This window comes from Meles meles, chromosome 2, assembly GCF_922984935.1.
Source record: "Meles meles chromosome 2, mMelMel3.1 paternal haplotype, whole genome shotgun sequence".
In the NCBI taxonomy this organism is placed as follows: domain Eukaryota; kingdom Metazoa; phylum Chordata; class Mammalia; order Carnivora; family Mustelidae; genus Meles; species Meles meles.
In genome coordinates, this window is record NC_060067.1 from 106491264 (window position 1) to 106507837 (window position 16574).

The 16574-nt window shown below is 37.3% G+C and overlaps 1 protein-coding gene across 1 annotated transcript in view; it reads left to right on the forward strand.

Moving 5' to 3' along the window:
* Positions 1-15596, forward strand: part of TACR3 (tachykinin receptor 3) — a 76460-nt gene extending 60864 nt beyond the window's left edge. The window contains exons 4-5 of the mRNA XM_045997972.1: positions 13400-13596; positions 15284-15596. Coding sequence (XP_045853928.1) covers positions 13400-13596; positions 15284-15596 — 510 coding nt within the window. The remainder of the gene's footprint in view (positions 1-13399; positions 13597-15283) is intronic.
* Positions 15597-16574: the final 978 nt, after the last annotated feature.

The following is a 16574-nucleotide window of genomic DNA, read 5'->3' on the forward strand; positions in this document are numbered from 1 at the left end:
ATTGAAATAAAAGACAATGTACAATACAGACATGTATCTATCTACTCTGTTAGTAGCATATCCAAATTAAATCCAAGAACATAATGAAATCTATGCTATTGTAATGGTCACTTTTATATATCAGCTTGACTGGGACACATTATATCTGGGTGTGTCTCTGAGGGTGTTTCTGGAAGACATGAACATTTGAATTGGTAGACTGTGTATAGCAGATGTCCTCCCCAATGAAGGTGAACATCATCCAATTTGTTGAGAGCCTGAAAAGAAAAAAAAAGTGGAGAATGGTTGAATTGTTCTCTGCCTGCCCACCTAAGTTGAGACATCAATTTCCTCCAGCAGCTTTCCTGGGTCTCCAGCTTGAACATAGTAAATCCTGGGATTACCCAGCCTTCCCAGTTGTGTGAATTATATATATGGTCTTGGTTATATATATATAATATACATATTTTATATATATAATATATATATAATGCTCAAAAATATTAGCCTTATTAATGAATTAATGAAATATGAAGCAAATATGCCATTAACTGAATGGGTTATTTATCAGGAAAAAATATATTCTCACTCAGATCAAATATATTTTTATATGAAAATGAAAGTGTCCAGGAATTGGCTGCTTCTAGCAAGGCCAAAAATATGGAAATGCATAACGTATAATAAGAAACTGTGCAGTATAATGGATATCATAGTTCTGTTAGTGTTATCCAGAGAAACAGAACCATATATATTCATATATATAATTCATTCATATATACCTGAATATATATTACATATATAACTTATTTATTCCTATATTCATTCTTATATTCATTCATTCTCAAGACATTAAATATCATCTACAGGTCATTGACTCTGAAATGTATATTATAAATCAATACTACTTCTATGAGCTCTAGGTTTACATAATAAGCTACATACTTTATGTCCTTGCTTCACCTATTTCTCAGATCTTTGAAAATTTTGATGTATTTTACTGATCTCTGAGTCTTCAGGTGTGGCATAAAAGTAGACTTTTCCTACAGTCATCCAAATATCAGTGCACAGTACTTCCATTTATCCAAATACTAATTTCTAAGAAGAGTCATTCTTAAAAACTCCCCTTTCCCTCTCACCATTACCTGATACATTCCTAAAGCCTAATGGTCTTCCTCCCTAAAACAGCTCCTTTCTCTATACTTTTCTCTATATCCTTTGAAATAATTCTCCAAAATTCTTTCCCAAATCTACAGGTCCACCACAACAGCCTCTCCAACTCACTTCCCAGGTCTGCACTTGTTTCCCCAATTCCTCACTCAGCAACCACAAGGACTTTTTAATGAGATGTAATTCACATATAACAATATATTAGTTTCAGGTGGATAGCATAATGATTTGGTATTTGTGTGTATTACAAAATGATCACTACATTAAATCTGGTTATCACCAATTTCCACACATAGTTAAAATTATTTTTTCTTGTGATAAGAACTTTAAAAACCATCTCCTTGAGTGTCTTCCAAAATATAATAGAGTGTTATAACTATAGCCACCATGTTGTATATTACAAATGATGTTCTTAAAATGTAAATCAACTCATACAACCTCCTTACAATTTTTCAGTAGTTCCCCAATTTACTTAAGAAAATAAATAAAAGAAGTTGCAAACTCTGAAAATAACCTACAAGGTTCTACATAATCTTGCCACCATTTCCTCTGCCAGCCTCCTTCTGTGCCACTTTGCCATTCATACACTGTGTTCTAATAACACTTGCTCTCAGTTGTTTGAACACATCAAACCTTCTTCCACTTCTTGGTCTTCACTCACACTGTTATCAGGGCCTAGAATGACATGCCCTTTATTATTCCATGTGTACATCCTCTAGGTTTCAGCTTAAATAGTGGTTCCTCAAATAGACCTTCCATTTTATTCTATAAATCTAGACGTGATTATTTTTCTCTATAGAATTTACCATAATTGGTAATTTCATATGTTTTCTATACTTACTTTTAACAAATATCTCTTTGATAGGATATAAATGCTATGAAAATAGATAACATTTTTTCTTTTTTAATTTAGCACTGCATCTCTAGAGTCTGGAGCCTTGGTTTCTTTAGAAAAATGGCATTATTGTAAGACAATTGTTATATAAGTGTACAATAAACTAATTTTGCAAAAATAATTGACTTCCTTCCTAAGCCTGAGCCATCACCAGGTTCAAATATTCTTCTTAAACATTATGCTAAACACAAAAGTCAAGGGCAATAATAATTATCTTAATTTAGATATAAGATATTTAAATGTATTTTTTGTTTTATTCACTTAAATAATACTTTTGAAACAGAATCAGACCTATAAACATACAGAACAAACTGATGGTTGGACAAAAGGGATGAAGGGAAGTGGGACATACAGGCTTCCGGTTATGGAATGAAAAAGTCATAGGAATAAGAGGCATAGCATAAGGGGGTAAGCAAAGAAGGAAAAAAAGAAAAAGAAAAAGAAATTCTGCCTTTCTAGTTCAAAAATGTATATTTTGAAATCCTATTTTGTGCATGATAAGATAAAGATAAATGATCCTTCTTGCAATTGAAGTGTTCATTAAAATGAGTAAGAAAATTCAGTACCTTCAGTCAACAGGTAATTTATTCAATGTCAAGAACTATGCTAGGATGTCCACAATAGCCAAACTATGGAAAGAACCTAGATTTCCATCAACAGATGAATGGATGAAGAAGATATGGCATATATCTACAATGGAATACTATGCAGCCATCAAAAGAAATGAAATCTTGCCATTTGCGATGACGTGGATAGAACTAGAGAGTATTATGCTGAGCGAAATAAGTCAATCAGAGAAGACAATTATCATATGATCTCCCTGATATGAGGAAGTTGGTAGACAAATTCGGGGGTTTTGTGGGTAGGGAAGGAAAAAATGAAACAAGATGGGATTGGGAGGGAGACAAACCATAAGAGACTCTTAATCTCACAAAACAAACTGAGTGTTGCTGGGGGGTAGGGGGAGGGAAAGGGTGGTTGGGTTATGGACATTGGGGAAGGTATGTACTATGGTAAGTGCTGTGAAGTGTGTAAACCTGGCGATTCACAAACCTGTACCTCTGGGGCTAATAATACATTATATGTTAATAAAAATTTTTTTTTAATTTTAAAAAGAACTATGCTATGTTCTGGAGACACAAAAATAAATAATGCATATCCCCATATTTGGAAGGAAACAGAAACATGCTTGACTATAATATGCATCTGTGTTATAAGATGTAAGCATGATTTGCTAAATCTCATTAAGAAGTATCTAACGATACTTGCATGAAGAAATGAGGGAAGCTACTGAGATAGGTAAACTTGAGGTAACCTCAAGATGCATAGAGCATTTTACAGGGAAGGCTACCAGATCAGGGCATTCCAGAGTAATAAGCACATGTTAATCACATAGGTTTATTTCAAGGTAACTACAAATCAGGACAAAAACATTATTTATAACCTACGCCTTCTTAGATTGTCACATATCATACAGAAAAATATGAATATTCAGTGGCTGATACCATTTTCTACCAGATTTAGCATAGTAAAGCATATTTTTAAGTATTCTAGATTTATGCCATTTCAAAAAGCAATTAAAGTATGCACACCTTCAAGACAAAAAGCCAACTGCAAAAGTATGTTAAGACACTGGCTGACATACTATTTCAGACCACAATATATTAATAACAGTGTATTTTTAAAAGGACAAGTTATGTCAACATAGCGCAAGACATAAAATTTCTTGGCTGGTCAAATGATGTCAGCTCGCCTTTATCACCTGGCCAGGCACACTCCTGAGTTACCAATCTCCCCCCGCCCCAGCTCCTGGAACAGAAAAGGAAGAGCTGACCCTAAATCATGTTGCCAGCAGCCAGAAGCTGATTGCAGCCGTTTGCTTTTTGACACTCACTTCCCCACAAAGGTAATTGAGGCAGAAATTCTTTTCACTCAGTCCCCTTCTGTGAATGTCAAAGGATCTTAAATCCTAACAGGAACTATTTATTTGGGACTACAGTAATCCTTTTCAGCAGACCTGCTTCATGCCTACTAGGTGAAAGAATATAGAAGATTGTCAAGAATTGGTACTTCTTGTCCATTTGTCTTTAAACATGCTCAGCATAAATGAAGTCTGTGGAAGTAAGTGGTACCACATGAGCCCATAAAATGTTTGAAGTTCTGAGTCCCTATGCCAGATTCCAACTTCAAGCTCCCAGCCTGCTCCACCATTCCAACTTCTTCTCTTGATCTTTCATCTTCCAGCTTTAGGACAAGATCTCATCTTACCTGAAGCTCAAATGGGCAATTCCTTGGCGAAAAAAAAAAAAGGTTGTCTGACTATCCTTCACTTAGCCATTGCCTGAGCATGTTAAATGAGGAAAGAAGCCAGGGCTATTTCTAAACATCTTGAGAAAGAGAATGCATGCAGAATGAGCCCTTAGCTAATGAAGAATTAAGAGACCCAGGAACCCTAGCTCTGAACCTGTCTTTGGGATATGGAGGAAGCACCCCACCTTCTGAGTCTTAAGTCTCTCATCCGTAAAATGGAGAAACTATATAGTCATAGGTTTGTCATGAAGGTTAGAGAAGGTCATACACTGGAAAGTTTATTTATTAATGATTATAAAAAGCACTAAGCCTGTTACTAAAATCAAAAGGGAACACAACTCCACTGAGTCATCCATCAAGGTCACCGTCTGCTGGCCTTGCCTCACCCAAAGGAAAAGGTTGATATCAGCATGATTTTTTTTTTCCTTTGCTGAGTCTCAAAATGAGTGTTAGAACCACCTGGCCGGTGCATGGAGTGCAGTGCCTCGGGTGAACACTGCATTCTGGAGCACAGAGCTTGTGGCACCAGAAACTAGCACAGGGCGTTAAGGAGGGAAAAGATAAGGGAATAGAAGCTTTGAAAGGTGGGGTGAAATAAGCACAGAATAAGTTTGAAAATATTGCTGTACCTTCTAGAGCTTAGAAAGGAGACATTTAAAATGCAAAGTCAGGAATGGGTTCTTTACTGCACGCCAGTTAAAATGTAACAACCCAGGCCCTTTCCCTTAAAGCACAAATACTGATCAAAGAATTTCAAACTTCATTCCCATTACCAGACCACTATCTTGTAGTCAACATGTTGTGAATTATATTCTTGTATCATATTTTTGTGTTAATTTGCTAAACATACACTTTAATGTAATCCACATTTTTAAACCATACTCTTACATTCCTTCCCATTCTAATAAAACAGAAGGCTCAAAAACAGGACTTTGTCCCTCCCAATAGTCACAATATGTGACAATTCCTTTTCAAAAACTTTTGTTAAAATTGCTCTTGATTATTTGGATACTCAGGAAATGTTGGTAAATAAATCTACTTCAATTGTTTCTGTAAACCACAGAAATTGTTTTCTGGCTATTTCCTATTTTAATTTTCTTCCTCTAACCTAAGAAGCCATAACCGCTCTGCTCCTTCAGAGGTGAACACCTAAGTGTAATAACAAAGAAGGCTTTTGCCTTAATCAGAGACCACTCTTCAGTCTAAGCTCAAGTGACAGATTCAATTGGATTTTTGAACTGTAGAACAACCAAGAAAAATCTATCATCTCATTCAGCAAGCAAGGTTTCTATATGCTGTGTCATTATTTCTGCTGCCAAGGAATTACCATGGAAAACAGTGCTCCTGAGGAAGACCATATATAACCTAAGAGAGGCTCATCTGATGCAAATGGAGATCCTAGTCTATTTCTGATACTGATAAGAGCAATTCCACAGGTGATCCAAACCTCGCTGGAAGTCTCCATTTCCTGGGGCCCTGTAGAGTATTCTGCCTCCAAGTTTGCTGGCATGAAGCCATATCATCTAGTGTTCTCAGCATTTCAAACACTGTTGCTGGCTTTTCAGGTGGCCATAACAGAATGCAATAGACTGGTGGTTTAAACAACAGACATTTATTTTTTCCCTGTTTTGGAGGTGAGTCATCTGAGTGGAAGGTGTTGTCGGAGATGGTTTCCTCTAAGGCTCCTCTGCTTGGTGTGCAGATGACTGCAAACCTCTGTCTTACATGGTCTTCCCTCCGTATGTCAGTGTTCTAATCACGTTTTCTTTCAACAACACCAGTCATACTGACTGAGGCCCCCTCCTAATGAACTCATTTTAACTTAATTATCTCTTTCAACCCCCTATCTCCAAATTCAGTCTCATGCTGAGGTACTGGGGATTAAGACATCAACTTGAATTTTGAAGACTGACCTCACCAAGATGACAAAATAAGACATCTCTTGTTATCTCTTTAATAACAATGTGGCATCCATCCAGAGGCAAAAGTGCTTTTGTGGATGCTGAAGGATCTAGATAGATCTGGTGCGGTCCAAGAAAGAGAAGAGTCATTTTGAGAAGGCAGCCTTCATCCAGGAGGTTAAAACAAGGTCCCAGCCACAGACCCAGAAACAGTTCTATATCCTGGAGGATTTGGCTCTTGCCTCATCTGGATTTGGTTCTTTCATCAGCACCAAGGCCAAGGGATCTGGGAGGAGCCCCACCCATCATGAGTCAGGTAATGGATATAGAGACCTCCATAGGGCTGTGGACCCTACCATGGCCTGTGAACCAACTGTAGCTCCTCTTAGCTCCAGTCTAGGAGCCCTGGAAAACACTGATTTAGATAATCACCCATGGACCAGAGAGCCATGTGGAAGTCCAGGAGTCTAGAAGAGAAGTTCTAGCGCAGCATTAGAGAAAAAAAGTCTAAGGCAGATGCTCTGGAGAGGGTAACAGGAACAGCTTGACCACGCCCACATCACCTCTCCCTGAAAGTGACACAGCTCAGTGCCAAGAAGGTCTTTCTCAGAGGTGATTTCTCCCAAGGGGAAAAATGGAAGTATGTGAGTGAGTGAGTGAATGAGTACTCACTGCCCCAGTTCTGCAGGGTGCTGCTAAAAAGACCCATTTCTCTCCCTCCAGTCAGAGAACTAAGTCATGAGCTGCTGAACTAGGAGGCAGGTAAGTGGCTGGGAAAACAGCAAGCAGGGTACATGGAGCCCAGCAGAAGGACTTGGATTCTACTACCACTCAAGGACTCTACAGGAGGCCAGTCCACAAGGAGCTTGGGATGTCTCCCTGCAGGTCTCCTGCTGGCCCAGTTATAAGACGAATACATTCTGTGGATCTGATATGAAGCATGGAGACTATAGTTAACTAGACTGGATTATATACTGGAAAGTTGCTAATAAAATCTCAGTGTACTTACCACACATACACACAAACCAAAAACGGTAATTATGTGAAAGCTTATTGTGGTAATCATTTCACAAACCATACATGTATCAAGTTATCACATTGTACACATTAGATAACAATTATATCTCAATAAAGCTGGAGATAAATAAATAAGCAAACCTTGTAAACTTAACCAAAGAATGAGGGAACACAATTTGCTCCATAAGAAGCCTCCATACATTTTTATCTCCAACCATGATTCCATAACATCAGTCTTTTTTTTTTTTTAAGATTTTATTTATTTATTTGACAGAGAGAAATCACAAGAGAGGCAGGCAGAGAGAGAGGAAGGAAAGCAGGCTCTCCGCTGAGCGGAGAGTCCGATGTGGGCCTCGATCCCAGGACCCTGAGATCATGACCTGAGCTGAAGGCAGCAGCTTAACCCACTGAACCACCCAGGGGCCCCCATAACATCAGCCTTTACACATCTTGCTTTAATATACATCCTTTTCTTAATTTCATCTCATCTTCCCTTTCATGGACTGCACCGCTTTCTTTGGCTTTAGACCATCCTAAGCCTAAAATCGTATGATGCTCTCAAAGTTTAAGTTTTCAATGGAAAAAATGAAAATACACTAAAAACAAAACATAATCAATAACATGTAAAGAAGGAGAGTCCAAATACAACACTGCACACACACACACACACAGAGAGAGAGAGAGAATGTTTTCCACACTTGAACCTACACACACACACACACACACACAGGTTATTCTCATTTGTTTGGGGTTGACATAGCTTTCCACAGACATGACTCTACACTAACTTAACTACATCCTCACATTGTTTGGGGATATCACCTGTGTCACATTTCTTGGACGACACTAACAGCGTGCCTGTATCCTTTACTTTATTTTATCTTTATTAACATCTAATGTATTATTTGCCCCAGGAGCACAGGTCTGTGAATCATCAGGCTTACACACTTCACAGCACTCACCATAGCACATACCCTCCCCAATGTCCATAACCCCACCACTTTATCCCTCCCCCCCCACCCCAGCAACCCTCAGTATGTTTTGGGAGATTAAGAGTCTTTTTTTTTTTTTTAATAGATTTTCTTTTTTTTTTTAGTATTTCCTTTTTAAATTTTTTTAATAAACATATAACGTATTATTAGCCCCAGGGGTACAGGTCTGTGAATCGCCAGGTTTACACACTTCACAGCACTCACCATAGCACATACACTCCCCAATGTCCATAACCCCACCACCCTTTCCCTCCCCCTACCCCCCAGCAACACTCAGTTTATTTTGTGAGATTAAGAGTCTCTTATGGTTTGTCTCCTTCCCGATCCCATCTTGTTTCATTTATTCCTTCCCTACCCCCCACAAGCCTCCGCCATGCCTCAAATTTCTCATATCAGAGAGATCATATGATAATTGTCTTTACAACACCTGTATTCTTATCTAATTTTAAAATAACTAGCAAAATTCAACTCGGCTTCTAGACCATGGTGCCTTTTTTTCACAACTGTTACTACTGGGTTCTTATTTTCTTTCTCAAAACTGAAATTTTTATACTTACTGAATGTAACTGCAACAGCAAAAGCTGAACCTAAATAGCCCATGAAATGGTACTTTTCCTTTTGATGTTTTTATTGACATTTTTCCCATACCTACTTTGGAGAATATATATTCTAATTTGCTAATGTGTGGTTAAAATAAGCAGGTTTGCAATTTTGACTTAAAGAAATATAACGGTCCGTTTAAGACTGTTTGTGCAGACAAAAGGTGTGGTGAAGTGGTAGGGTGTGACCCATGGGACAGTCCTCCAGAACATACATTCTGAGGGGTTCTAATCCACAAGAAGTTTCCTGTCACATGGCGTTAAAAATTTCCAGTTCATACATTTAGGAAGAATAGATCCTCTACTGAAGAATATAATCCTAGACATATTTTATGGTTGGCACTATTCCATTTCATTTCCTAGACTTACTTTTTTTCTCTTTTATGACCTAAACCCCAAATCATCCCTCCTACACTAATTTAATATGAAAGATAAGAACAGCTGCAGGCATTCCAGTCTAATCTGTACAGGATACAAAAATCAAAGATTTTTTTCCCCTTTGATACACAAAGAAAAGGTGCCCAAAGCTTATTTTCACTTACCAGGTCATGCATTTCAATCCTATCTATGTGAGTAAAGTGGATCCTTAACTACTAAACACAGGCAGTAGAACTGTAGGAACTACATCACTTGTCCCACCGCCCTTCCTCCTCCTGCTCATAAGTGTCTGTGCCAAGGACAGTGGGCAGCCATGACTGTTCTTGTTGCCATGGAAAATGGAAAATAAATCCCATTGCCTCAGAAATGGGACATAGCTCAGATTTATGAAATACCCAACATCAATGGATCGTTTATATCAAGTTGTAACACATGGTGAAAGATTTGAATTGTCTCTGCCCCAGTCTCTTATCTTGCCTAAAAATTTCAGGATTTTCAGGAAGGCTACCAAACCGATTAGTATTTATGTGGTAGTGCCATCATCCAGCCATGAGTGTCAGGCAAGCTGCTCACGGCATTTGCGCATCTATCATTGTTCAAGGTTTGTGCTTCAAAGTGCTGTTTTGCTTTTGACACTTGGCAAAGCAGTGCAATTTCTCCCACCGAAAGACCCCACTTTTGCATTTACATTACAGCTGGAGTCTGGACAGTGTGATATCGTAAATAATTCCACAAGACTGTGTGAGCAGAGACTGAGCTAACAGTTAAAATGTATTTTATAGAAATAAGTGAAGTGTATTATAACCATGTAGAAGATCTTTTCGTTTAGAGTCCTTTTGATTTTTCCTTATTTTCAAATCTTTTAGGGTCTTGTAGGGTGTCCTAGATTTTTCCTTATTTTCAAATAAGTTTCTAAATGTTTTATAACAAGGTCCATAAGACTCTATATCCATGAATTAGAAGTTATCTGAAATTTCCATTCCAGAGGCATTTTCATTTAATTTAATTTTTCACATCCACTTTAATTTTTCCACATTATGGACTTCTTCCACATTGATGGTTGGAAGACACTTAAAAGATTCTAATAGCCTTTGTAGGTCTTTAATTACTATTGTTGGAAAACAACTTCATGCACAGGGAATTTGTGGTCAGTCTGAAAAAAAAAAAAAGCATTCCAAGAAGCTCTTCTGCATATTTGCTGATACCATATTTAACAGAGTAGCCTGTACCATGTTCACACTGATACAGATTTTTTTTGCCCTTAACATTAATTCAGAATAAAATATATTGCTTTAACTCACCTAAAATATTGATTATATCGTTTGTACACTCATACTCTTTTGAATTTGATTGCCTAGAAAAATGAAAGAGCAATAAAATATTAAGCTCGTTTCATACATACATGCCTATTTTAAACTTGGAGGACAAATGATACTAGTAATTAATGACCGAGTAAAATCAAAGACATCGCTTCACCCCGTATATGACTCTTAGTTTCTTTTTTTTTATTCACTTTCATGTATTTATTTTAAAAAATTTCTGAGCACTGATTATGTACGAAATCCAATCTATGTGCCTGAATTCATCAGCAAAAAACAAAGCAAGCAGAAAATTCTTGCTCTTTTATATTCCAACATGAGGAGACAGAAAGTAAAGAACAAACAAAAAACTGAAAATAAAAAGCAAGCTACAGAGCTGGGGCTGGGCGGGCAGACTGCGGTCTCATGCGGGTTGGTCAGAAGGGAGTCCCAGAGAAAGTAACAGCTGTGCAAAGGCGAGAAGAGTATGAGGGTGGTACCCCATGGGAATAACTCGGGGACCAGTGTTCTTGGGCAAATAATTGGGGGCAGGAGCTTGCCTGCCGTGTTCAAGGAGTAGTATATGACGTTCGTAGAGTCGAAATTAAAAGGCAGTAGAACTTGTTTCGTTCAGTCTTCTATCCCGGGCTAGTTACCAGGCACTGAATCATTCCTGCTTATAATAAACTAGTAAGTTCTCATAAATACTACTTCAATTTCATACACATATGTTTATATTCACCACATTTCCATGTATTTTTTATTTACTTTTTTTTTCATTATATTGTAAGCTTCTTCAGGATAAGAGATGGGTCCTCTTCTCATTATTTTTCTCTATTCTGTTTTCTAGACCCAAGAGACATTCAATAAATGTTATTAACTGTAAGTAAGAAGAAAAAAGACTTAGGAATCTTAGTTTTAAAACTCCAGCCTTGTTTCATGAATCAGTGGTCAAATCTTTTGGTCTTTGCCTCAGTTTCCTAAAGCACAATTGAAAACCAGCTAATCAGTTGTTAAATACATGAAGCATTGTATAAATGTGAATTATAATAAAATGTGGTTCTTATTTACATTCCACAAATATATAAATAGGAAATCGGAGAGATAAATGCAGAAATCTGAATACAGCTTTTCAGGGAAAAAAATCAGTTTAAAGAGCATTGAGGGAAAAAAAAAATGCTTTTGGTGGTATGGCCACTGATAACATTCTGGGAGCTATTGACCTAGATCTTCAGCTTTGATGAAGCTTAATACTAGTTTCCTGGATGGTACAGTGATCAGGCTCTTAGGAAAGATTTGCCTTCCTCATTGATCCACTTCATGCTTTGCCGTGTTCTAGAATCATGTCTCTCCTGACTCTTAACCTTGCCAACTTTTCATCTGAATCCTTACTTGCAGTGAAACGTGAGTCCAGTCCATAAATATCATATTTTCTTAGTTCTAAGATGCCTCATAAATCACTGATGTCAGGACTCTCTCTGATTTCTGTGCTGATCTGATTAGGGATAAGCCCCCAAATTCTTTTATTTAACATATATCATTCTAAACATTTTACTATTTCCAAATTGCCAAAAGAAGTATGGACAAATTTAGTAGGCAGGTTGCTAGTGAAAAATATTAAATAAGGTCATCATTTTATTATTATCTCCTTTTCCACACAAAGCCAAGCTGCTTTGAGTCTACCTTTCTCATAGTCACAGACAATGGACAGATTTTATTTCATTTAGGAACACATAAAATATCCTCCCATTCAACCTACTATTTTAAATTGTACATTGTCATTCATTATTAATTCCATATCTAATTATTTCTTCAGCTATATTCTTCAGATTGTGCTAGATGCTGAGAATATTAAGATAATCAAGACATTCTCTCTGCCATTTAGGAAGTTAAGGCCCACTGGAGGAGAAATAAAAGTTGATAGGTTAGTTTGGCCAGGGCTTTCTAGAATATTTTGTTTCAAAGGTGTGGAAACCAAGGAAACAATCGTGCTTACCAAATTCATAAGACCTAATGTATAAATCAGTTGATTGTCTATTTATAAATTTAAAGTTAATGATATTTCCTCAGAAGAATGTGAATATTCATAATCACTGTCCAGAGAAACCTTCCCCAATACCAGATTATAAGAGAAACCAAGTTGACATTCAAAAGGTTGTCTCATTCGGTGGGTTAAAGCCTCTGCCTTCAGCTCAGGTCATGATCCCAGGGTCCTGGGTTCGAGCCCCACATCAGGCTCCATGCTCGGCAGGGAGTCTGCTTCCACCTCTCTCTCTGCCTGCCTCTCCGCCTACTCGTCATCTCTGTCTGTCAAATAAATAAAAAAAAAAAAAAAAAAAAAAAAAGGTTGCCTCATGAGCATGGTATTAGAGTAAAGAAATCTGAATAATCTTAAGCTATATAGTCAGGCTATAGTAAATATGGAGGAACCAGCCCAGCCCTTACAGCCTAAATTACCCCCATCATGACTCAACAGTCAGTTTCTCTAGATACAGCTCTTCTATTTTACTGTTCAGGCTAGCACAGCCAAACCTTTCTCTTCTCTCCCCTAAGCTCCTTGGATTCTTCTAAATACTCCTTTTCTTCTGGCCAATTAATATGTATTTGTTTCTGTTTGAGTTAGTGTCATCCATTCACTTGGGTTAGGTAAAGAAGGAATGGTGACATCAGCATATCTTTCTTGAGACTTATCTAAGGCAGCTGTCCCCAGCTTACCTCCCACTTTTTTAATACTAATCCTCAGGCATGCTATGTATTTAACTATATTGGCAGAAAAGTATGATTTGCAGCAAGCTACTGCAACAAATATATTTAATGACCTTTAAATTTTCCAAAATTGACCTCTTTCCTTCTTTCTTTCTAGGTTGTAAAAATGATGATAATTGTTGTGGTGACATTTGCCATCTGCTGGCTGCCTTATCATATTTACTTCATCCTCACTGCAGTCTATCAACAGCTAAATAGGTGGAAATACATCCAGCAGGTCTACCTGGCCAGCTTTTGGCTGGCAATGAGCTCGACCATGTACAACCCCATCATCTACTGCTGCCTGAATAAAAGGTAGAAACGAAATTATCAAACCCAAGTTTCTTGTCTCTCCTGGCTTAGCTGAAAGCATATGATGTTGTTCCAGCTTCTTGGTGCAAATTAAAAATGTCAAAAAGAAGGAAAATTTTTAAAATTCACTGAGGGGAGTACAAAGCTTGATTTTTTCCCTAGACTTCAACCTACTTTATGAAATATCCCACCTTAACAATTACACCCTCAAAACGGTGAACTTAGAAGTTCTAACTGGGAAATTTTTATATGGCCTAAATTCTCCCTCCAAACCCTTCCAAATTGTGTCTGCACAGAAAGAAAAAAAAATCCATCATGATTGAAGGAGGTGAGTTGAAGACGTGCTCGAGTCCTCAAAGAAATAAAGACACTTCATAGAAATATATAGATAATTTTTTTAAGATGGGGAGAGAGGATGTCATATGTGAGTCTCTATTAACAAGGATGTCTTGTAAACAGACTTCAGAATAGAAGATGTTGCTGTGAGGGATATAGAATCAGTAAGGCAAGGAGATTTCCAATCCTTCTGCCCCTTCTGCCTATATAATGAGGTCAGTAAGACTGGCGGCAGTATCCATGGAAATGGGCTGTGAGGAAATTGAAGTGGTCAGGGCAAAGCTACTTTTCAGTAAAGTCTTTAAAAGGTAGTATTTGTAGCCAAATTTAAGACTGGAAAGGAAGGTAAAAAAAAATGTTGTTTCCAGATAAAAACTCCTTGGTTGTATGTAAAAACACATGGAGGGGCAGGGGTAAATTTCCGAAGACTGATGACTCTCTAAAAAACCAGTGTGTTTTGAGCACAACTAGAAGCAGAACTTCATATGAGTAACTGTGAGCCAAATCCTAAACTCTCTTTGCAGTTGGGCCTCCATTACACTGTCCCTCAGTTTGTTAAACACTTACTTCTTCCTTTATTTTTTCATTAATTGCATAAGCCATGTATCAATTCAAGCCACCCCACAAGCAGTACATCTGTTTTTAATCAACTTCACTTAATGGTTTACAAAACAAAGGATTGTGTGTTTTCATATTTCATTAGATAAAAACCTCCAAGATTAGTAATTAATTCTAACATTAAATGGGACTTTACTTTTTTTTTTTTTTAAGATTTTATTTATTTGACAGCAAGAGAGAGAGATCACAAGTAGGCAGAGAGGCAGGTAGAGAGAGAGAGAGAGGGAAGCAGGCTCCCTGCTGAGCAGAGAGCCCGACGTGGGGCTCGATCCCAGGACCCTGAGATCATGACCTGAGCCGAAGGCAGCGGCTTAACCCACTGAGCCACCCAGGTGCCCCTAAATGGGACTTTAATGTAAAAATGTGTAATCATTTCTGAAAGAAGCTATTTTGAAATATGTCATTTTTAAGTGCCTTAACCGCCAAGCCTAATTCAATTAACACTTCTGCAAACATATAAAATGACTGAAGAAATGTACACTGTTTCTTTGGCATAAGGATTACCTGACACCTGCTTTCACTCTTCCATGACTTGCCTCTCATTGATAAGACATTAAAATTCAAACAAGAAAACTTGAAGGACTAGTGCCAATACTGTGGCATACATTTTAAGAGTTTGGCAAATTGAAAACTTGATTTTGTTTAATTGCCTAAAGTAGGGCTTTCTGTGACAGTTGAAGGGAATTTCCACTTGAAAACGTGATTTGTTTTTTTTCTGTGGCCTGCTTCTCTTCAGATTTCGAGCTGGCTTCAAAAGAGCCTTCCGCTGGTGTCCTTTCATTGAAGTTTCCAGCTATGAGGAGCTGGAGCTCAAGACCACCAGGTTTCTCCCAACTCGGCAAAGCAGCCTGTACACGGTGACCAGGATGGAGTCCATGACAGTGGAGTTTGAGCCCAGCGATGCAGACAACACCAAATCCAGCCGGAAGAAGAGAGCGACTCCAAGAGATCCGAGCTTCAGTGGTTGCTCCCGCAGGAATTCCAAATCTGCCTCCACCACATCAAGTTTCATAAATTCGCCCTATACCTCTGTGGATGAATATTCCTAAATTAATTCCATAAACAGGCAGATTATAAAATATAAGCCCTATTAGAAGTCCTATCCTACCTACTTTCTGGAAACAGAGGGCAATTTTGGGCAGCCGGACTTCAACTGAGTAAGGTAGAATAGAAATGTAACAAAGACACTATTAAGATATTTGAACCCTCAAAAATTAAATGAGCTCTCCATTTATTCTTTGAAAACTCTAAATTATTACATCAACAAACTAAAAATAGATTTGAAATACATTTCTAAAGTTTTTTCTCTTTTAAAAATTGCAATTATGTATTTACAACACAAAGTAACATATGATTTTCCCAAGAGATTAAAAAATCTTTAAAAATATAATGTTGTGGGTGAATAAAAACAAAATCTACATAAATGAAATATTTTCATCTATAGCTCTAAAACCGAAAAAAAAAATGACTCATCTTCCCACTAGAATGAAGGAAAATTGCCTCGAAGAATAGGAATTAATGAAAATCTTTGCTCAAATGAACTCACTTTCTAGAAGGAAAAGTTTTAAAGATTTAAAGATTTTCTCCATGAAATGTAATTGGAAAGGAAATCTAGTAAAATTATTAGACAGCTGTACATGTCATTGTCTTTATTATTTTCTCTGACAAATGGTTTCAAAAGAAAAAAAAATAATAATCCTTTACTTTTTGACCATTATATAAAGTACCAAGCTAAGAAATAGTCCAAATTAGAACTATTTTGTCCTTAAAAGGACAAAGCAAATTCCTATGATCCTCTTTACTTTATTTTTCATAAATATTTTTCAAAAATTTTAGAAAAAAGCCAGATTATAAAACATTAAAGATGTCTTCTAATGAAAGGAAGAATCCCATTTGTCTCTGAAACTGGCTACCAACTTTTAGGCAAGAATTAAAGATAGTCATTCATAATTATGACGGCAGACAGGAACATCCACCAGCTCCAAAGAAGTGCTTCTCCCCATAATTCAAGGAAAAAGCTTAAGACG